At 52.3% G+C, this 22,122-nt stretch overlaps 1 protein-coding gene across 6 annotated transcripts in view; it reads left to right on the top strand.

Moving 5' to 3' along the window:
* The first annotated feature begins 761 nt into the window (after positions 1 to 761).
* Positions 762 to 22,122, top strand: part of PALD1 (phosphatase domain containing paladin 1) — a 97,497-nt gene continuing 76,136 nt past the window's right edge. For 3 of the 6 annotated variants that reach the window (XM_027129998.1, XM_027129997.1, XM_027129994.1), the window contains exon 1: positions 2,263 to 2,372. Coding sequence is in view for 1 of the 6 variants with exons in the window: in XM_027129999.1 (XP_026985800.1) it covers positions 2,236 to 2,372 (137 nt within the window). In the remaining 5 variants the exon portion in view is untranslated. Of the gene's footprint in view, positions 1,000 to 1,589; positions 1,974 to 2,027; positions 2,373 to 22,122 lie in introns of those variants that run through there. The other 3 variants (XM_027129996.1, XM_027129995.1, XM_027129999.1) reach the window with 3 other exon arrangements.

Below are 22,122 nucleotides of genomic sequence, written 5' to 3'. Positions count from 1 at the left end.
CCAGGGAGGAAGAGTAGTGTGTGTGTGCATGTGTGCATGTGTGCATGTTTGTATATGTGTATATGTGTGTGCTCGAGCACAGTCTCAGTGCACATACGTACCCCCACCTTAGTCCTGGCTGCAAGGGGGCATTATCCTGGGTAATGCAGGATCATGAGGTTGCATTCCCAGTATCCTCAGTATGGCAGGGGCTTCAGCTGGGGAATCTGACATGGGGCGGAGTGGTTTATGAGGTTGTACAAAGAGGAGGAAGGAAGGGAGCAGTGCCCAAAGATGGTGCCTACCATGTGCCACATGCCCCGCCAAGGCATCCCATGCCCCAGCTTCCTGGCTTGTCAACACCTCTTTGAAGGAGGACAGGCCATATTCTGGCTGAGGCACTTGAATATCAGACAGGTTATGTCAGAGACCACACAGGCAGTAAACTACGAGCCAACGTGAGCCTAGCTCTACTGGTCTCTGAAGGTCAGGTCTGCTTCCCAGGGCCACTCCTGGGTCTTCTCCGCTCCTCTCCTCCTCGCACATCTTGGTTGTCACAGGAGGAGGCCTGGAGCTGAGGGCGAGTGTTCCCTGGGCCTCAGTTTCCTCATCCACTAAAAGAGGGATAATAAAAGTAGTTATCTCTTAGAATCAGCCAGTGAAGCACTTGAGACCTGGGTGCTGGAGACTTGGTAAGAGCACCACAGATAACAGCCATTCCGCTTGTCTTTATTTGTCCTTAGGGCTCCCATGGACTGCAGGGCCTGCCTGCCCCGCTGCTAGCCCAGCGCCTCTGGCCTGACTTTGGAGAGAGGCGAGGCCTGCGCTGCCTTCATCCTGGGGAGACTCGGACTTCACCGACTCCTGCTGCAGCCCTGATTGTGGGTGAGGCCGGTAGTGACAGGTGAGGAAGACCGATTTCCCCAGTGTGGAGCAGAGTGAAGGAAGAAGTGACTCACCAACCACAGCAAAGCCCATCTCCCCCAGAGGACACAGTGGCGAGAGAGCGAATGCACTTGGGTGAGTTTGGGGGCACGCGCCAGCGGAGGGCTGGCATGGGCTGCTGGGGCATCGGGGTGCGCCTGGTTGGGCTACCGTGCCCGGTCAGTGGGATCAGTGGGAGGCGGGGATAGGGCCCCTTGGGGGTGGGGATTGTACGTATCACTGTAGGGAGCCATGGGGTGGGGGCAGAGGGACCCCTCCCCTTCCAAAGTTTCTGCCTCATTCTTCCCTTTTCGCCTCTGGGGACTGAGGGTGTCTAGGGCTTGGGAGAAGCCCACGATTGAGTGGACAGTCTGCTTTTTTTTTTTTTTTTTTTTTTTTTTTTTTGCGGTACGCGGGCCTCTCACTGTTGTAACAGGCCTCTCCCGTTGCGGAGCACAGGCTCCGGACGCGCAGGCTCAGCGGCCATGGCTCACGGGCCCAGCCGCTCCGCGGCATGTGGGATCTTCCCGGACCGGGGCACGAACCCGCGTCCTCTGCGTCGGCAGGCGGACTCTCAACCACTGTGCCACCAGGGAAGCCCGGACAGTCTGCTTTTTAAGGGCTCAACCGTTGACTCCTGTGGTGGCTGAGGTCCAGAGAGGGCAATCGCCTATCTCAGGTTGCACAGCACAGCGAGGATTCTTCCGGTGCCCAGCTGCTTGTCTCGGTCCCGCCGAGGCTTGGCCTGGCTTTAAAAAGCAGAGAGCGGCGAGGGCCAGCCGATTTCCCGGGGAGCTGGAGTCTGGGAGGGGGTGTGGCGCCGAGAGCTTTTGCTTCTTTCTCCTGCCAGGGAGGCTGGATGTAGGCTTTGGGCTTCTTCCAGAACTAGACGAACTAACGACAGGGGAAGAGAAGCTGGCTTCCCAGGCCGTCTCCCCTGTCCCAAACTTTTCCTCGCAGGCGGAGGGTGGATGGGCGAAGGGAGGAAGCGGGGCCGGGAAAGGTGGGGCCAGCCGTTCCCTCCCCGCCAGGCTGCCGCGGCTCTGGAATGCCAATCGGGACGCTGCTTGGTGAGTGTGTCTTTAAATCCGAGCCCCCCGCCCCCTTGGCGGCTGGGGCCGGGGCTCGGGCTGGCAGGGCGGCGGCGGGCTCGGTGATTGGCGGCCTGGCCGGATCCGCCCCTCGGCTTGGGGGTCGTGGGGCACGCGGAGCGGCGCGGCGCGCTCGGGCTGGGGCGGGCAGTTCTCTTCGCCGGCGAGCGGGGCTCCTTCTCTCGTGGCCTCGCCTCGTCGCGCCCGCCCTGCCAGCCTCCGGAACTGCCTCTGCCCACGGATGGGCTGGGGAAGTTGGGAGGAGCCAGCCGGAGCCCGCGCCGGGCGCGACCCGCTGCTGCCTGACTCGGCGCCCGCCGTTCGGGCGCAGCGCGCCAGCCGCAGGAGCGCGGATGCCCCGGAGTCGCGGGCTGACAGGTACCGATGCGTCCGGACCCGGGCTGGCGAGGGAGGACTGATTCAGGAGTTCTCTGGGCACTCCCGGGCCGGGGCTTCTCCGACCACCCACTCCCCATCCCCCAGCTCGCACGCCTCCCTGGGCTCCGCGGAGAAGAGAGGTCCTGGGCCCCCACCCAGACCCGCGCGGGATCATTGCCTGGGAGAGAAGCGGAACCTCACATATTAAACAGTGAGGAGTTACTGAGTCGTTTTGTCTGTCCGGCTCTGGGCTACCGACTTCCTCGAGGAGGTTTCCCTCGGACTGGGGTAGATGTGAGCTGGCGACACCTCCACTCGTAATGGCTAGGCCTGGGGCAAGGCCCAAGTGCTGGGCTTCCTGTGCAGCTGCGGCGAGGCAGGACGCTTCATGATCCACACCTGGGGTCCCTGGGCTCGTCTTTAGGGGCTTGAGGCCCATGGCACCGGGAAGAGTCTAGAGAACCCAGTGGGTGCAAGCTTCGATGCTGGGCCTCATCTGGTCCTTTTCTCCTGTAGGCCTGGGTCTCCGAGGGGAGCCCCCTTTTCATCTTCAGTGGTTTTTCCTGAAGGGGCAAGAGGCCTGTCAGAAAGCAGAGTGCAGTGTGCGGGAGACTGTTGCCCTGGACTTTCGAAAGTGGCCAGGGTGGTTGGAACCTGTTCTTATCTCTTGGGGAGTCAGAAATGGAAGGAAAGCTCCCTGACTTAGGGAAGCTTCTCAGCTTCCCTACTCTCTCGACCAGAATTCCAGGCACCGACTCCTTGGCTTCCTGCAGAGCAACCTGGACCCGTGACTGAGCGTTTCTTAAATGCCAGGGAGGGTGGGAGTGGTGGAAGGTGTTGGAGGGTTCTCCCCTTAGGTGGCTCAGCCCCACGGGGGGAGACAAGACATAAACACAAAGAAAGTTCGCTAAGGCACGGTTTCCATCCCAGTCCGGGACTAATAGTAATACTAGTGGAAATACCAAGAGCATACACATGATTAATTGCTGAGTGAGTGATACGGTCTGCAGTTGCTAGGGGAGCTGGGATGCAGTTCTCAGGCAGCCGTGCAAATATGTTTAAAATGTTCTGTCTCCATACCCACCCTTTGTGATTACCGTGCTAGTGGTTAGGCCCTCTCACCACTTCCATGGACAGGGCGCAGCTGGAGTGTGCCCCAGCCCCACTCCCAGGTGTTTTTTGTTTTTCTGCTGGTGGATTTCTGAAGAAGCACATTTGGTTTCTGGGGTCAGGCTAACCATAGGACTCTCCCAGCCTCCTTGGGGCTCTTGAGGTTTAGGGTCTAGATCCAGCCTTACAGGAGGAAGTCCTCTCTTCCTTTCGGAAGAACCTCTATCGCTGGGGGCTGGGGATGAGTTTGTCAGGCTGGAGGCCCTGAGCCAGACACTGTTTCCTGTGAGTGCAGACAGACAATCTTCCCCTCGCTGGCCATCGGGGGTTGGAGTTGGGGTGTTGGAGGTAGGCAGGCCTGGCAGGGCTGGTTTGAGGTGAGTGGTACCTAGGGCATCCTGAACTCACTTCTGAGGTTCTGCTTTGTCTAGGGCTCTGTCCTATCCCGCATCATCCCTGGCAAGTTTCTGTTTTCTGGAACACTTTGCAGAGGTGGCAGTGTGCTCGTGCCTGTGGCCTTGGGAGCTGTTCTGGGGGTGGGTGTTGCTGAACTCACTCTTTAACCCTTGGCCGGCACTGTGAGTACTTGGGTGAACACACCCACCTGCCTCCATACAGGTGGCACACACAGGGTCACCTGGGCACAGGTGGGGAATGCTGGCATGAGAAGAGATGTGCGTGCGTGCTCAGGTTCATAACTGTGTGGGCAAGGGCAGTGAGGAACTGGATACAGATGGACACGAAGGCAGTGGAGGTGGGCAAGCAACCCAAGGCACAGACACGTGCAGGGGCAGACAGTGTGAACACACAAGTGTGGACCACGCACAGGCCGCAGATACCCTATAGGTGGACCTACGCTATCATGGAGATTTGGCTGATGGAAGTGGACAGACATATGGGTGGGCTCACGGAAGCACAGACAGGGATGTGAGCTGACATTCACCAACGCGAGACATGGAGCCACATGGACGTGCCTTGAATCCTGGGCAGACATGGAGTTGGCTCTGGGCACCTGGGACACACACAGACACTTATACCTGCTGAGTCTTCCGGCAGCAGAGGGCAGAACACAGTCGGAGGTAGGTACCAAGATATAGTCCGAGGCAAGTGCTGCTCAGTTATCCCTGTGACTCTGCGTGGCAGCAGTGCCTGAAAGCTGACCTGTTTGGGGTGGAGGTGGTACAGGTGCTGTGTGGTGTGGCTTCATTTCTGGACTCCCGCTTTGGAATTTGAAGACCCCAAAGGGCTCAGTATCCTCTGTTTCACCCTGAGAGTTCTTTGACCTCCCTCCTCCCTAAGTTGCAGGGCTGGGTGCATGCCTTAAACACCATCAGGGACATCTCCCCTGGGTCTCCAGAGCTTCCTGAAGTGAGGTCGTGTGGTCAGGGTAGGGGAGGTACCTGGCTGGGGACTCTCCTTCTGAGCCCAAGCCTGAGGGTTTTTGGCAGGGAAGGGACAACCCCTGGGAAAGAGAAAGAGTAGATATGCAGTTGGGTCTTTGATGAGACCTTTGCTTTCTGGTATGGACTGCCCCTCCCCCAAACCCTTGGACAGGGAAGGCCCTCCTGCCCCCAATCTGGCTATGGCTCAACCTGGAGATTGGGAGATACAGCTCGACACTAACTCACCCTGTTACCTGGGCAAGTTACTTAATGTCTTAACTAACTCATCTTTAAAGTGAAACGTCTCGTCTTTAAAATGGTGCCAGTAACCCCTTGCCCTTGGGGCGTGGTGAGGGTTAAATGTGAGATAATCAGTGGAACGTGTGTGGCCCAGGGTCTGGCACAGAGCGAGCACTGTCAGTGGAGCCTTGGTGACCAGCCTTCCCCTGTGGCCAGGACTCTCCAGAGCTGCTTCAGCAGCCAGGTGCCTGGCCCTGGGAAGGAAGGCTAGCAGGCCAGGCACCTCTGGTTTGAAAGATGGAGGGCTTTGTCCTCACCTCCTGCCCACCAGTCGCTCCTTAGCCCTGTGGGACCTCTGCACGCCTGCAAGCAGGATGTATGAAGCTTGGGTCTGCCTCCTGCTGGGCCTCTGGGAGGGGAGCCAGTGGTTTGCTAAGAATAGCCCCAAATTATGGCTCTGCCTCCCAGCGGGCAGCCGTGCATCTTCCCAGCCCGGGCCAGGGGGCTTGCAGATGGGCCTTTTGTGTTTCCTGGAACTGGTGCTCAGCACCGGGATGAGCTTGGGAGCAGCAGGCCGGATCTGGGAGGAGGCCCTGCTGTTCTTCCTAGGTGTTTGGCTGGGACCTGGGGAAAGAGAAGGTCCGGGGAGAACTAGTCTTTAAAATCTCTGAGTTCCTCTTCCACTTAGAGCTTGTCCTGACAAGTGACCCATCTTCCTACCCCTCAACAGACCTGTAGCGATTAAGAATACCAGAGGCTTCCCTGGTGGCGCAGTGGTTGAGAGTCCGCCTGCCGATGCAGGGGACACGGGTTCGTGCCCCGGTCCGGGAAGATCCCACATGCCGCGGAGCGGCTGGGCCCGTGAGCCATGGCCACTGAGCCTGCGCGTCCGGAGCCTGTGCTCCGCAACAGGAGAGGCCACAACAGTGAGAGGCCCGCATACCGCAAAAAAAAACTAAAAAAGAATACCGGGCCCGGAACCAGACCACTATGGTCTGAATTTCGGCTTCTTCTCTTGCTAGCTGTATGGCACCAGACAATTCACTTAACCTCTCTGTGCCTGATTCCCTTGTGTAGCAGGATTAATAATAGTAACTCCCTTATGAGAATGTCACAAGGGTGAAAGGAGGTGGCACATGGAGAGCCCTTGGGGTAGTGTGTGGCTCATAGTAGGTGCTCAGTAAACATTAGGTGCTTCTTTTACCATGGTTCCGGTTAATCTCAGCAGAGAGAGAGACCTGTGAGGCCACAGAGGCCAGGCTGTTTGCACAGTGCCTCATGGTGGAAAGGCAACAGGATGGCTTCTTGGTTCCAATTCCTGGGCTTTCCTGCCCCCAGGTTCAGTATGAGGTGCAGGGAACCAAAGGTGAGTGAGACTCAGTCCCTGCCAGATGAGAGAGGCACATGTCTACCTTCTCCCACTGGTACCTTCCCAGGGCCTGTGCCAGCTGTGATTGGAGCCAGAGGGAGGGAAGGTCTTGCCTGGGGACGGGGTGGTACTTCAGGTGGGCTTTGAAGGATGGCCAAGAGTTTGCAAGGATGAGAAAGGCTTCCCAAGCAGAATGAGCAGCCCATGCAGAGATGTGACAGCTTGGCGTGTTTAGGGAACGTGAGAAGATCCACGGACCTGGGGTGGGACTCACGCTCAGCACTCCTGGCCTGTCAGGAGAGACCTTTCTGCGACCTGCTGTCCCTCCCACACTGGGCTCAGAGGTAGCCCTGGTGTGCCTCTTAGGACATAAGCTAGAGGTCCCCCGGAATTCTGACCTCCCCCTTTCCTTTAAAGAATCACATTCACTGTCCCCCCATTCTCCAGGGGACCTTCCCACCCTCTTATAAATGCCTGCCAGCCCTTCCTGGGACCCCTCATTATTGAGCTGGGGACTCCAGACTGCTCTCACCCCAGCATCAACATGCCTGTTTTTGCTCTTAGCTGAGATGCCTATAGGTTAACAGGTCCCCTTCCTCAGGAATGAACTGAAGCCTTTGAAACCTCTCCTAAGGAGTGAATGTCTAATAGTAGAATTAGAAGGTGTTTTATTTCCTGTAACTGACATGTGGACTGGCTTTAGCTCTGAAGGATGCCCCTGCTTGGGCTGGAGCTGGGGCACACTGATGAGGGAGAGACATGGGGCATCTGGGGTTACCTCCATGCCCATGGCAGGCAGTAGAAAGCATCTTGGAACTGGGTGTGCCGCTCCTGACCCTGCAGGCTCCCAGGGAGCAGGGCTTTCAGAAATTCCAGGAGGAGGGAGGGTGTGGTGCTGGGACAGCTGTGGGTGCACGGCTTGGCTTCTCTCCCTCGCCCATGAGAAACAGCCCCACTGCCAAGAGGCTGGGTCGGGGGCATGTCGGGGGGCGGGGGAGGAGAGAAGTGAGTGCCCTCAGGTGACCTTGGGCTTTGCCGGACTCTGCATCGTGCTGAGCCCCAGGCTCTGCCTATCTGCAGGCGGTGTGTCTTCTGTCCTGGCCCTCCCCAGAGTGGAGGACCGGGACACTGGGCGTTTTTGAAGATTCTGATTAGAAAGCACAGAGGGGAACTTCTCCCCTTTTCCTTTTCCTTTTCTTGGAACTGCAGACCCCAGAAAGGAGTTCACCCCTCTTCTGCCAGTCACAAAGTGGCTGGTGGACGTGTCCACTTTGACTGCTGCCCTCTAGTTACTGAGTCCTTCTCCTGGGTCCCTGACGTTGGTGCCGACCCCTCAACTCCCCAGGGCCCTGACTGGCAGGACCTAGAAGACCTCATCCACCCCGGATATGATCGGAACCCTGCCCACCCCCATCCTTGCTTCAGCCTTCGTTAGACCACCCGCTTGTGGTGCTCACTCCCTGCCCCCGTGGCAGCCCTGTCTGTTGGTGGAGCTCGCAGACTTTGGGAGTCTCCTGCAGGTGCTGTGCTGGCTTGCTCCGGCCTGTTGGGAAGCTCTGGTTTTCAAATACCCCAGAGCCAAGGGCCTCTCTGGAGATCGGCCGCGGTGCCGCAGAGCCTTCCGGGGAAGTACAGAGCAGGTCTCTCTCTTCTGCTGGGTGTAGATGCTCTGAACTGGGTCTGAGGCATCGGTGGATAAGCCCGGGACCGGCAGTTGACTGCTTCCTCTGAGCCCAGTTTTCTCATCTGCAAAATGGGCGTAATATATTTTTACGTCTACTTAAAATTAAAAAAAAAAAAACTGAGGTGAAAGTCACTTGACGTAAAATTGACCATGTTGAAGTACACAGTCGAGTGGCATTGAGTACATTCGCAGTGTTGTGGGACCACCACTTCCATCAAGTTCCAAAACATTTTCATCACCCCAAAGGAAGACCCCTTTCTCATTAAGTACTGACTCCATTCCTTCTACCTCACTTAGAAAGGAAGTTTTATTGAGGTACACATACCATAACAGTCACCCAGCCTAGGGGGCAGCTGGCTGAGTGTCGGTGAAGGTCATGGGCGTGCAGCCCCACTCCAGTAGAGTGTGTGAACGCTTCCATCACCCAGAAGCTTTCCTGGGGCTCCCCTGCCGTCAGTAGCCACTCCCATGCCTGGTCCCAGGCCGCTTATCTCCTGCCACTCTGGTTTTGCTTTTTTCTAGATTTTCACATAAGTAGACTCAGGTAGATAATAGGTATATTTTATTTCTGCCTATTCTACTAAGCGTAATGTTCTCGAGTCTCGTCCACGTTGTCCTGTGTTCCAGGAGTGCCTTCCTTTTTCATCCCAATGTGTGCGGGCAGCATAGCTTGTTTACCGAGTTTCCAGTTGATGGATGTCTACCCTGCTTTTGAAAATGTTTTCAGCTAAAAGAAAATTAAGTAGTTATCTTTATGAAGGATTCAGGTAGTAGCTTCAGAGAGAGAGAGAGAAAGTAAAATCTGAAAGCCACTTCCCCCTCCTGACTGACTCTCTTCCCCCGAGGCATCCCTCTCAGCAATTTGTGAATATCCCACCGTCTTCTTTCCTGTGCCTCTGTGTGAGTTTGTATAGTTTTGATTTGGGGATATAGATGGGATGGCACTTGGGCCACGGTTCTGGGGCCCGCTTCTTCACTTAGCCCTTGGTCTTGGGGGTGTTCCCAGCACAGCCATCTGAGTTCTCCGTGTTCCCTGGGAGCCAGCCCTGAGCTGAGGGCCCAGAGGTGGGGGCCTGGGCCAGATGAACAGGTGTCCACTCCCTCCCCCTCCTCCGGCTCCGAGCTGGGGCTCAGTGAACCTTTGGGGAGACAGAAGGCGGCTTCCTGGAGGTGGTCAGTTCCAAGAGGTTTGTGGAGGGAGGGAGGCATTGGGACAAAAGGAGTCCGTCTGTCAGGGGTGGACGTGCACTCCTGCTGGCTTCACCAGCGCCTCCCACCCAGCAGCTGCCGGCAGGGGCTTCCTCTTCCTGTCTCTGTAAAGTGCCGCTGGAAGGAATAGGCCCAAGGAGAGGGAGATTTGCTGGGTCGACAGAAGATGGGCCCTTGAGGCCTCCCTTCTTGTTGCCGCGGAGTTGCCCCTTGCTGAGGCTGGAGGCAAGCAGCGTGCTTGGATAGGGACCCTGTCCTGCGGGCAGGCTGTGCTGGGCGAGTGTGGGTGAAGGGTGGGGATGTCGGCTGCCTCCCCTGGATGGGGACTGCCTGTGCTCAGATGTGCTGGCTCCTGGCTCTACGCCATCCCCAGCCAGCTGGGTCACTGAGGTGCTGAATCTTTATTGTCATGCTTCTTTCCTTGAGGCTGCCTCTGATGTATACTGAATCACATTCCCTGCATACTTACTGACATTGGTTGTTTTCATTGTTTTTAAGTTTTTCCGAATTTAATAATTCAAATAGTGCCTTAATGCTGTTGTATGAAGTGGATTCCAAGAGATAGGAATCCCGTGTTGTGGTGTCTGAGGGCAGCCACCTGCTCACCCAGGGTGGGCTTGGCTTGTGACTTAGGGTTTCATCTTAGCCTCTGTCTCCTGAGCCCTTGGCCACAGTGTAGGGGGAGGAAGAGTAGAGTAGGCCTGGAAGGGAAGCGGTGAATAGGTGGGTTTGTTGATTTCCCTGTGATTTTCCAGCGTAATGCAGCTCAAACCTGGGTAATAGGTCGACCCATCCCCCCCTTTTAAAAATAGCTTTATTGAGGTTTAACTCACAAGCCATACAGTTCAGTGATGTAAAGTGTACAGTTCAATAGCTTTTAGTGTATTCAAAGAGTTGTACATCTGTCACTATAGTCTAATTTTACAACATTTTCATTAAACCAGAAAAATACCCTGTAGTCATTAGTCATCAGTCCTCACCCCACAAGTCTACTTTCTGTCTCTATAGATTTGCTTGTTCTGGACATTTCATATGAATGGAATCATAAGTATGTCTGGACTCCCTGTTAAAGGAAAGAAAAAGCCTCACCTGTTGACTTAAATTTTCTTATTAGAATATAACTTAAATGTACAAATATAAAACTAGGTGTAAGTGCCTCAGACTTACATAGTTTTTTTTTTTTTGCGGTACGCGGGCCTCTCACTGTTGTGGCCTCTCTCGTTGCGGAGCACAGGCTCTGGACGCGCAGGCTCAGCGGCCATGGCTCACGGGCCCAGCCGCTCCGCGGCATGTGGGATCTTCCCGGACCGGGGCACGAACCCATGTCCCCTGCCTCAGCAGGCGGACTCTCAACCACTGCGCCACCAGGGAAGCCCAACTTACATAGTTTTTACATAAGTATAAAGCAAACATGAAATAAAGCCAGAATAAAACTAATAAAACCAGAAAGCCGGCCCATTTCAAATGAGCAATGTTAATTTAATTGGAAGGATGTGAACTGAAATGAAATTGCCGTCGTTGGGTTGATAGCAGAGAGCTGGCCCCTTCTGTTTCCCCTGCTTCTGTCACTTGTGCCTGCTGGGCTGGCTGGTTTGGGGTGATTCTGATTACAGTTGTCCCTCGGCAGCATCCTGGGTGGGGGGATTGGTTTCAGGACCCTCACGGATTCCAAAGTCAAGATGCTCAAGTCCCTTATATAAAAAACGGCACAGTATTTGCATATAACCTATACACATCCTCCCCTATCTTTTAAATCATCTCTAGATTACTTATAATACCTAGTATAATGTAAATGTTATGTTGATAGTTGTAAATACAATGTAAATGCTATGTAAATAGTTGCCAGCACACAGCAAATTCAAGTTTTGCTTTTTGGAACTTTCTGGAATTTTTTTTTTTTTCCAAATTTTTTCAATCTGAGGTTGGTTTAATCCGAGGATTACAGAACCCAAAGATGTGGCTGGCCGACTGTACCCACATTTGAGCCTGAACTGCCAATGAGTAATCCCCAAATGGCTGTTTTAATAGTACACCACTTGATAACCTGGAAAGCTGGCTCATTTGATCAAAGATACGGGTGTAATCATGGCGTTATTGAAATCTACATATAGTGGCTGTTAAGCCCACTTCTCGTGGGAATCCGGAATTTGGCACAGAGATGGGCTTTGCTCTATTCACGTGGATGCTCTCAACATGAACACAGTCCTGACCGCTAAGAGATTGGGCCTTTGAACTGGGCACATCCAGGCTGCCATGGGCTACAGGGTGGCTCAGTTCTCCACCCCACCCCCTTCTCTTCTTTGAAGCACAACCTTTGTTTGTGTTGTGCGCAGTGATGTCATTTGGCCTTCACAAAGAAGGAACTGAATCATAAACACAGGAGCAGGCCGGAGCCCCAAAGTGCACAGCAGCACTCGCTTGTGAGATGGTCATTTGGATGTCCCAGGGCATGCTCTCATTACTTTAAAAAATTTTTTTATTATTATTTTTTATTTTTTAACATTTTTATTGGAGACTTTTTTAAAATTGAGGTGAAATTCATATAACATAAAATTAACTGTTTCAAAGTGTGCAATTCAGTGGTATTTAGCACATTCACAAAATTGTGCAACCATCACGTCTACCTAATTCCAAAACACGGAAAAAATTTTTATTTTATTGTGGTAAGAACACTTAACATGAGAACTACCCTCTTAACAAATTTTTTTTTTTTTTTTTTTTTTTTTTTTTGCGGTACGCGGGCCTCACACTGTTGTGGCCTCTCCCGTTGCAGAGCACAGGCTCCGACGCGCAGGCTCAGCGGCCATGGCTCACAGGCCCAGCCGCTCCGCGGCATGTGGGATCTTCCCGGACCAGGGCACGAACCCGTGTCCCCTGCATCGGCAGGCGGACTCTCAACCACTGCGCCACCAGGGAAGCCCATAATATCTTATTTTTGACTATAAGGACAATGCTGTACAGCAGATCTCTAGAGCTGATTCACCTTGCTTAACCGAAACTTTGTGCCTGTTGATTAGTAACTCCCCATTTCTCCCTTCGCCCAGCCCCTGGCAACCTCCATTCCATTTATGAATTTTGACTACTTTAGATCCCTCATGTAAGTGGAATCACGCAGTATTTGTCTTTCTGTGACTGGCTTATTTCACTTAGCGTAATGTCCTCAAGGTTCGTCCATGTGGTCGCATACTGCAGAATTTCCTTCTTTTTAAAGACTGAATAATATTCCATTGTGTGTATGTACCGCATTTTCTTTATCCATTCATCCATCGATGGACGTTTGGGTTGCTTCCCCCTCTTGGCTGTTGTGTCTCATGCTGTAGTGAACATGGGTACGCTAATACCTCTTTTGAGATCCTGATTTCAGTTCTTTTGGATAAATACCCAGAAGTGGGATTGCTGGATCATCTGGAAGTTCTATTTTTAATTTTTAGGAACCTGTGTGCAGTTTTCCACAGTGGCTGCACCATACTACGTTCCCACCAACAGCGTGCAAGGGTTCCAATTTGTCCACATCCTTGCCAACACTTGTCTTTTGTTTTTTTGATAATAGCCATCCTGACAGGTGTGAGGTGATACCTCATTGTGCTTTTGATCTGCATTTCCTTGATGATTAGTAATGTTCAGTATCCAAAACATACTCATCACCCCAAAGGAAACTCTGTATCTATAAAGCAGTCACTCCTGAGTCCCCCCTCTCCCCAGCCCCTGGCACCACTAATCTACGCTCTTGTCTCTGTGGATTTACCTCTTTTGGGTATTTCATAGAAATGGAATCATACGATACGTGACTTTTTGTGTCTGGGCTTCTTTCACTTGGTGTAATGTTAGCAAAGTTCGACTACATTGTAGTGTGTATCAGCGCTTCATTTCTTTTTGTGGCTGAATAATAATCCATTGTGTGACTATACCACGTTTTGTTTATCCATTTATCATTTGACGGACATTTGGATTGTTCCTACCTTTTGGCTGTTGTGACTAGAACATTCATGTACCTGTTTTCAGTTCTCTTGGGTGTGTACCTAGGAATGGAATTGCTGGGTCATATGATAATTCCATGTTTAACTGTTTGGGTTTGATATTCTGGAACTAGGTAATAGTGATGGTTGTACAACAATGTGAATGTATTAAATGCCACCGAATTGTATATTTTATAAGGGTGAACTTCATGGTTATGTGAATTAAATCCCAGTGGTGAGGGGGACAGGGGAGAGCTCACGGATCCCGAAGCAGACATCCTTGGAGTCTGGATCGAGTCATATGCTCAGCTCTGGGCAACCCAGAGTCCTCATCACCTCTTGCGATCCTGTGGCTTTCCTGGGTGGTGGGGACACTGGGCTTCAGCCCCATTGTCCCTGTTTGGGGTGGTAGGTGGGAGCTGTCTGCCTCCCAGCCTTAAATCGCCCTGGCCCTTTCTGGCTTCTAAATGAGAGGTGCTCACTGTAGAACTCAGTGCCCTCAGTTTCTCCACCTGTGACGTGGGCCCGTGAGCAGCCAGCCGTGGCCGTGGCCCGGGCTCTGTGGGCAGCAAGGCCTGTAGTGGGTCAGACGTGTGGCAGGTCAGACCTCCGATGCCACCTTCTCCTCTCTGGCTTTCGTATTGCTGTCCAGAGGGAGCTGCACAGGCCTCAGGACCAGCTCCTCTTTCTTTTCAGGTCTCCAGGCCTGCTGCTTCCTTCTGAGCTTGCATGGAATGGAGACCCTGGCTGCCCTGTCTGTCTGCTCAGCCCTCACTGCACATCGCTTCCCCCTTTGTCCCATCTCAGTGAGTGGCAGCCCCGTCCCTTAGTTGTTCAGGCCAAACCTGAAGTCATCTGTAGTTCCTCTGTGTCTCTCACACCTCAGAAACGTGTCAGCAGGTCCTCTTGACTTACCTTCAAAATGGGTCCAGGACGAGCCATGCTGCGGGCCCAAGCCGCTAGCATCACTTGTGCGGTTGCGGAAGACTCCTAACAGGCTGTTGGCTTCCGTGCTCGGCCCCCGACAGCCTCTTCTAGCACAGCAGCAGGGTGACCTTGTTGGAATGTGAAGCCAGCCCAGGGCACTTCTCTGCCCCAAGCCCCCCCCAGTAGTTCCACATTTACCTACAGAGAAGGCCAGTGTCCTTACTGTGGCCTCCATCTAGTACCCACCCGCTCGCTCTCACCCTGCTCCAGCCAAACCGGCTGCCTCACGGCTCCTGCAAAACATGGGGAACACCCCACCTCAGGGCATTTGCACAACTGGTCCCTTGACCAGGGATGCTTTTCCTCCCCAGAGCCACATAGCTTGCCATGTAACTTCCTTCAGGTCTTTACTCAAATGTGAAGCCTCCCTTGGATACCCTACAATTCCGTGCCTCATCTCCATAACCCTTTTCTTATCAGTTATTACCTCCTGATATACCATATATTTTACTAATTTATATAGTTTATTTCTGTGTCTCCAGCTAGCATGTATGAGGCAGGAATTTTTATTCTGTACTGTTAGCTCCTAGAACAATGCCCTGCACATAGTAGATGCCCCAGAAACGTTTGTAGAAGGGCTGCATCAAGAGGGAGTGAATTGGGCCATTTTATAGATGAGGAAGCTGAGTCTCAAAAAGGTTCACTTGAACCTAGTCTCTTGACTCCCAGTGCCCTTTTGCTGAGCCATAGCTCCACTTCCTTCTCCCTGTGGCCCTGTGTCTAGGGACAGCCATGCTAAACCTCGTGGGTGTGAGGCTTCCCAGCTCCCCTTAGGAAGCTCCCTTTGTTAAAATGGTAACTACGGAGTTGGCATTCATGCAGGTGATGGGACAGCCTGCCCCGTTTGTTGAGTGCTCACTCTGTGCTAGGCGCTGGGCTCAGCAGCTTAGATGGATTTATTTAAACCTCGCCGTATCCCGAGGAGGAAGAGCTGTCATTTACCCCATTCTGTGAATTGGGTGTGGAGAGCTTTTGTGTGGAACCAGAGAGCTTTCATGTGGGCAAAAATGGAAAGGATCCATAACTTCTTGAACCAATGAGGATGTGTCTTAAGCAATTCTGGTTGCTGTAGGATGTGCTACAACCGTTTGGAAAAGTAACATGGCACTTAGTCACTCTAGTTTTAAAACGCACGTGCCTTTTCATCTAAGCAGTCCAAATTTTGGGGGCCTGTCCTAAAGAAGTCAGATTATCAGGACATAAGGCTTTGTGCACAGGGATTGAGTGGCCGTGCCCCAGAGACCACACTGTCTCCTTTCACTTCTGCGTTCTCCCCACGCAGGACCCTGGCGCGGGCTGTGTTCCTCTTCCTGGCCTGCTTTTCACGTGGCCCAAACCTTCCTCTTCTTTAGATGTCAGCGTAGGCCTTCCGTGACCATCATATCTACAATATAGACGGTCCCCAACTTACAGTGGTTCGACTTATGACTTTTTGATTTTAAGATGGCGTGAAAGAGACATGCAGTCAGTAGGAACCGTACTTGGAATTTTGCATTTGGATCGTTTCTTGGGCTAGTGATGTGCGGTGCGCTCCTCTCCCGTGATGCTGGGCAGCAGTAGCCACAGCTCTGTCAGCAACGCGGTCACAAGGGTAAACAACCGATAACACGTATAACCATTCTGCACCCATACAACCGTCCTTTTCACTTTTGGTATAGTATTCAATAAATTACATGAGGGATTCAACACTGTATTATAAAATAGGCTTCTTGTTAGATGATTTTGCCCAACCGTAGGCTAATGTAAGTGTTCTGAGAATGTTTAAGGTGGGCTGGCTAAGTTGTTCAGTAGGTGAGGTGTGTTAAATGCATTTTTGACTTGTGACATGTTCAGTTTATGGTGGGTTTATTAGGAGGCAACCCCGTCATAAGTTGAAGATCTGTATGTCCTTTTCCTACCTTCCTCATTTTCTATCTCAGCATCTCAGCCCTTGGGGCCCTCATCGCAGTGTATGCAATGTGTCACTATTGTATTTCTTTTTTTTTAAAATAAATTTATTTATTTTATTTTTGGCTGCCTTGGGTCTTTGTTGCTGCGTGTGGGCTTTCTCTAGTTGTGGCGAGTAGGGGCTACTCTTCGTTGCGGTGCACGGGTTTCTCATTGCTGTGGCTTCTCCTTGTGGAGCACGGGCTCTAGGCAGGCGGGCTTCAGTAGTTGTGGCACGTGGGCTCAGTAGTTGGAGCTCACGGGCTCTAGAGCGCAGGCTTAGTAGTTGTGGTGCACGGGCTTAGTTGCTCCGTGGCATGTGGGATCTTCCCGGATCAGGGCTCGAACCCGTGTCCCCTGCATTGGCAGGCGGATTCTTAACCACTGCGCCACCAGGGAAGCCCCACTATTGTATTTGTTTGTTGACTCCCTCCCTCTCTTCCTCTCTGTTGTGGGAATGTCTGCTCCCAGGTTCCTATCTGGTTGACATGGTTAATACTTAGTAGCTCTTTGTTGAATGAGTAGTGATACAATGAAATGACACACCACCATTTAACAGGGTTGGAGTTATATGTAATTAACTGGGAGGGGCTGTTTGTGTTGTCTTGCTAAGGAAAAAAAGCTTGTTGTAGAAGGAAGCTTAACAGGTGGGCTTGGAGGGGGATGGAACAGGCATAAACTTTTTCTTTATACATCCTTGTTTGACTTGTGGCATTAAGTACAAATTTCGTAATAAAAAATGTGGCCAACAGCAACAAAAAAAAATCACAGAAGAAAAGATCATATCCAGTCAGAGGGAGCATGAGGACTTGAACCCTGGTCCTTGTGACTCCCAGCCTGTGTTCTTACCCACCACCCAACACCTTCCATAACCTTTCCACATCCAGCTTCGCAGTGTCGCCTCACTGCAGCCCTCAGAGGAGGACAGAGTATGAGTTATTAGCTGTTTGTATTTTATTTTGTAAATTGAGGTAGAATTTTCAGACAGTAAACCAGGGCGTGGTTTGATGAATTGTTACAGGTATATCAGCTGTGTAACCCATACCCAGGTCAAGATATAGAACATTATCAGTGGGCTGGGAGATTCCCTGGGGTCTTTTCCCAGTCAGTTACCAGACTCCCCCATCCTCTCAAGTGGCTGTGCTGCTGAGTGCCTTTCAAGGATGAGTCTTGCCTGTTCTTGATTGGATGTGATTGGAACCATATGGTATGAGCTATTTTTATCTGGCTTCTTCTGGCTTCTTCCTCTCAACATGAACTCTGTGATTCATATGTGATGCTACAGCCTGTCTTTTTCATTGCTGTGTGGTATTCCATTGTGTGGATGTATCACTATGTGTGTGTGTGTGTGTGTGTGTATGTATGTGTGTATATATATATATATATATATTTATTTATTTTTCTCCCTATAGATGGACTTTTGCCTAGTTTCCAGTTTTGGGGGTATTATGAGAAAAGCTGCTGAACACTCTTGCCTGTGGACACAAACACTAACTTCTCTAGGATGTAGATCCAGGGGTGCTTGCTGGGTGCTGGGATAGAACCCAGGAGTAGATCCAGTGTGGATCCAGAAGGGGAAGTACTTGCTCAAGGTCACATGATGACTCATGGGCGAAATCAGCCTATCTACCCCACCCCCAAGCCCTCTCACCCTGCTCTTACCAACACTTTCCATCCCTGGCCTGCTTCTTCTCACCCCAGCCTTGTGGAGGGTCAGACCCCTCCTCGTACCCGAAAGAGCCTCACCGAGCGGCTTTGTCTGGGGCTGGCGCATGCCTGGCTGGGACCACCTTCTCTAGCAAGCCCTCCCAGGCCGCAGAGGCAGCCTCGTGTCTCTTTCCTCAGCTCCCTCCACTCAGTTCTGTGGCACCAGCTCCTCGGGAGGTGGTGCCTTTAGCTATTTACATACCTGTCCCACCTCTCCACCCTGAACTCTCCAAGGGTGGGGACAGAAAGGAATATGGGCGTTTTTTTTTTTATTGGAGTAAGATTGCTTTACAGTGTTGTGTTAGTTTCTGTACAATGAAGTGAATCAACTATATGTATACCTATATCTCCTCCCTCTTGGATCTCCCTCCCTCCCCCCATCTAGGTCATCACAGAGCACTGAGCTGAGCTCCCTGTGCTTATTGAGGTAAAATATACATACCATACAATTTACCCTTTTAACCATTTTTTTTTTTTTTTTTTGCGGTACGCGGGCCTCTCACTGTTGTAACAGGCCTCTCCCGTTGCGGAGCACAGGCTCCGGACGCGCAGGCTCAGCGGCCATGGCTCACGGGCCCATCCGCTCCGTGGCATGTGGGATCTTCCCGGACCGGAGCACGAACCCGTGTTCCCCTGCATCGGCAGGCGGACTCTCAACCACTGCGCCACCAGGGAAGCCCAACCATTTTAAATTGTACAACTAAGTGGCATTAAGTACATTCACATTGTTGTGCAACCATCACCACCATCCAGCTCCAGAACTTTAAAATTTTCCCAAACGGAAACTTTGTGCTTATTAAATGCTAACTCCCCATCACCCCCAGCCCCTGGTAATCCCCCTTCTTCTTTCTGTCTCCGTGAATTTGACTACTCTAGGTACCTCATATAAGTGGAATCATTGTGATTGTCCTTTTGTGTCTGGCTTATGCAAACGCTTAGCATAATGTCTTCAAGGTTCATCCAGGTCGTAGCATGTGTCAGAATTTCATTGCTTTTGAAGGCTGTAATTGTTCTTTGGAGTACATTTTAAAGGAACCTCAAATCTACAGGATTGAGTGAGGGGATCAACTTGTCTGTGGGAGTGGGAAATAAATAACATTTAGTCACATCTCCTAGGTGCCAGCCCTTCCCCTATGTTGTCTCATGTAATCCTCACCACCTCCTTATGAAGTAGGTACTAATATTACCCTCATTTTACCGATAAGGGTACTAGGCTCAGTAACTTGGCCAAGGTCACACAGCAAGTCATTGGTCAGCCAGGATTGGACGCTGGGTCTGCCTGCCTGCACAGCCTGTGATCCGAGTCGCCACTGCCACCCAGGGCAGTGCCCCGCTCATGCTGAGAGTCATTTCCTCGAATTCTTCTCATCAGCTGATTGGAGCTGAGTGTGGAGCCGATGGGTGCCAGCTGGCTCCGAGGAGACAAGGGCAGTGGCTCCTCCTCCCTGGCCCAGGTCCCCCTTCCTGGGCCGTGGTTTCTGTTGAAAGCCCCTTTGTGAAGCAGCCTCCTTGGGCCGGGCAGGGGTCTGCAGGGATGTGGGCCTCAGTGCCCCCCTACCCCCACCAGCACAGGCTGGCAGGGCGGGCAGCAGCAGGATGTCACTCTTGGCAGAACTTTCTCTGAACAAATAACTACCAGGAGTTTTGGGATTGAGAGGATAGATAAACAGGAAGAGGGAGAAGTTAGAAATATTTTTCTTTCCCTCCTGTGCCCTGGAGATTTCTCCCTGCTCTCCCCTTGGCCACTGGAGGTTTGAGGTGGTGGAGCGCTTTGCCTGTCAGAAACCGCCCTGAGGCCTGGGGAGCCGTGGCTGGCGAGTTTTAGGTTTTAGGGTTTCAGGCTTTGTTTTGCCTGATGGGCTGGGATAAGCCTGGGCGCTGGGGCCACAGAGGCTCCAGTTTGAATCTTGGCTCCGCTGTTTCTTTGCCGTGTGATCTAAACTAATTAATTCAGCCTCAGTGTGGGTCAGAATGGAGAAATAACGTACTGAATATTCATTGAATACTGGCTGTGGGTGCTCAAGTGGGCATATACAAGGATTATCATGTCGGTTAATCCTCACAGCCCTCAAAGGTGGGCAGGGTTTTTGTCTTTATTTGACAGCTGTTGAAACACAGAGAGGTTAAGTGTTTCTGTCAAGGTCACACAGCTGGTGGTGGTGGAGCTTGGGCTTGAACCTAGGCAGCTGTGTACTTAGTGCCCTTCTATTTTATCAGTTTGGCATCTGGCAGAGACCTTGGCACACTGGACTGTTGGTACTCTTAATTCCTTTCCCTTCTTTTTTACAGAGAAACCAAGTTTAGTTGGGGGTAATGTCATGGTGGGGTGAGGCCTGCTGAGCTCTGGGCCCCAGCAGTCCCAGAGCAATATTTAGCCCTTTCTGAGTTGGCTTCCCACAGGCTGCCTCCTCCATGCAGCCATCTTAGGTTGACACAGGGTGTTGTCATGACTCTCTCCAATTGCCCCGGCCTGGACAGCACATCTCACCCCACAGAGCAACATCCTAACTCTCTGACATGGTCCCCAAGGCACTTGGGGCTTAAACCAACCTTACCCCATCCTGTATTCTAGCCTCACAATGCCATAATAATAATACTTCCTAGGAGGCTTTGCACAGTACCAAGCATCTCTCTCTCTCTCTATGCTGTTCCCTCTGTTCAGAATGACTTTCTTTCTTTTTTTTTTAATTTATTTTATTTACTTTATTTATTTATTGGCTGTGTTGGGTCTTTGTTGCTGCGCACGGGCTTTCTCTTGTTGCGGTGAGCGGGGGCTACTCTTCGTTGTGGTGCGCAGGCTTCTCATTGCAGTGGCTTCTCTTGTTGCAGAGCACGGACTCTAGGGCGCATGGGCTTCAGTGGTTGTAGCACGTGGGCTCTAGAGCGCAGGCTCAGTAGTTGTGGTGCACGGGCTTGGTTGCTTCGCGGCATGTGGGATCTTCCTGGACCAGGGCTCGAACCCGTGTCCCCTGCATTGGCAGGCAGATTCTTAACCACTGCGCCACTAGGGAAGCCCCCAGAATGACTTTCTTGTCTGTCAAATGTTGCTCATCATACAAGGCCCAGCTCAGTGGCCTCCTCTTCCAGGAAAAGTTCAGTGGCCTCCTCTTCCAGGAAGCCTTCTTGGAGTTCCCAACCCTGAATTAGCATCTACCTCCTCTCTGCAGCTCAGGGTAATGGGAAAAGTCCTGGAGTTCCTGCCGTGTTGTCAGCCTCTCTAAGCCTCAGTTTCCTCATCTGTGGATTGGGGATCATTGGACGAGGGAGAGGAGAAAGCCTGGATTCTCAGGCCCTGGCCTGTGTAGACTTCGCCAGGGCTGGTGAAGCTTGGCCCCTTCAGGGTTAACTCCCTGCAATGCCAGGGCCGGAAGTGAGGAGGACAGAGTGTGAAATGAAGTCACTTCCCTGCCTGGGGGTCTGCCATGTGCCTGGCCTTCTGCAGTAAATCCTGTTTCCTCCTTGGCCACTGTGTGCCCACCCACTCCTGGCTCCCATGACCCTGAAGGTCACCAGCAGGTGGGGCTCCCCATGGAATGTTGGCCTGTCGTTCATCCGGCGAGGTCACTTCCTGTCTGGATAAGCTGGCCACCTTTCCTGCCACAGCCTTCCACATGCGGGTTTCATGGGAATCATGGGTGTGGGGTCCAAGGGAGGCTTCCCGAGGTCAAGTTCAATGCCCAGCTGACACCTTTTATTCTGGGGGCACTGGGGCCCAGGGAGGGCAGGGCGCTTCTCGAGGTCAGGCCTCTGGACCACACTGCAATTGTGGGGCCTCTGTGGGTGTCCCCCGGGGTCGCAGGCCTGTAGGGTAAGGTGAGGAGGTCATTCAGCCTCCCTGGGCCTCCTTTTCTTCTTCTGTGGAACCTGGGGCAGCCTGTGTGTCAGATCTGCCTCAAGAACTGAGCTGGTCAGCCCAGGACATCCTTGACCTCATTGAATCCTCACTTCACTGCAGGGACCCTGAGGCTCATAGAAGCTCAGGAACTGACCTGGGTCTCTGGTGGGGGGATGGTGCTGGGAGCCTACCCAGGCCTCTCTGACCCCAATGTCCTGGTTTATTCCCCCGGAAGGTATTTAGCTTTTCCTCAGTGGCAACTCAGGAACATCCCCACTCCTCTGCTCTTTTCCTGTGGGATCAGGGTCTCCTTGGGCTGTAAAGTTGATGTAGAACCCTGGTCCC

Source organism: Aethalodelphis obliquidens, unplaced genomic scaffold (assembly GCF_003676395.1).
Source record: "Aethalodelphis obliquidens isolate GAN/ISIS:26980383/991018 unplaced genomic scaffold, ASM367639v1 scaffold37, whole genome shotgun sequence".
NCBI classification, from domain to species: Eukaryota; Metazoa; Chordata; class Mammalia; order Artiodactyla; family Delphinidae; genus Aethalodelphis; species Aethalodelphis obliquidens.
The sequence above is the reverse complement of the archived record's forward strand: the minus strand, read 5'-3'. Positions and strand labels throughout refer to the sequence as shown.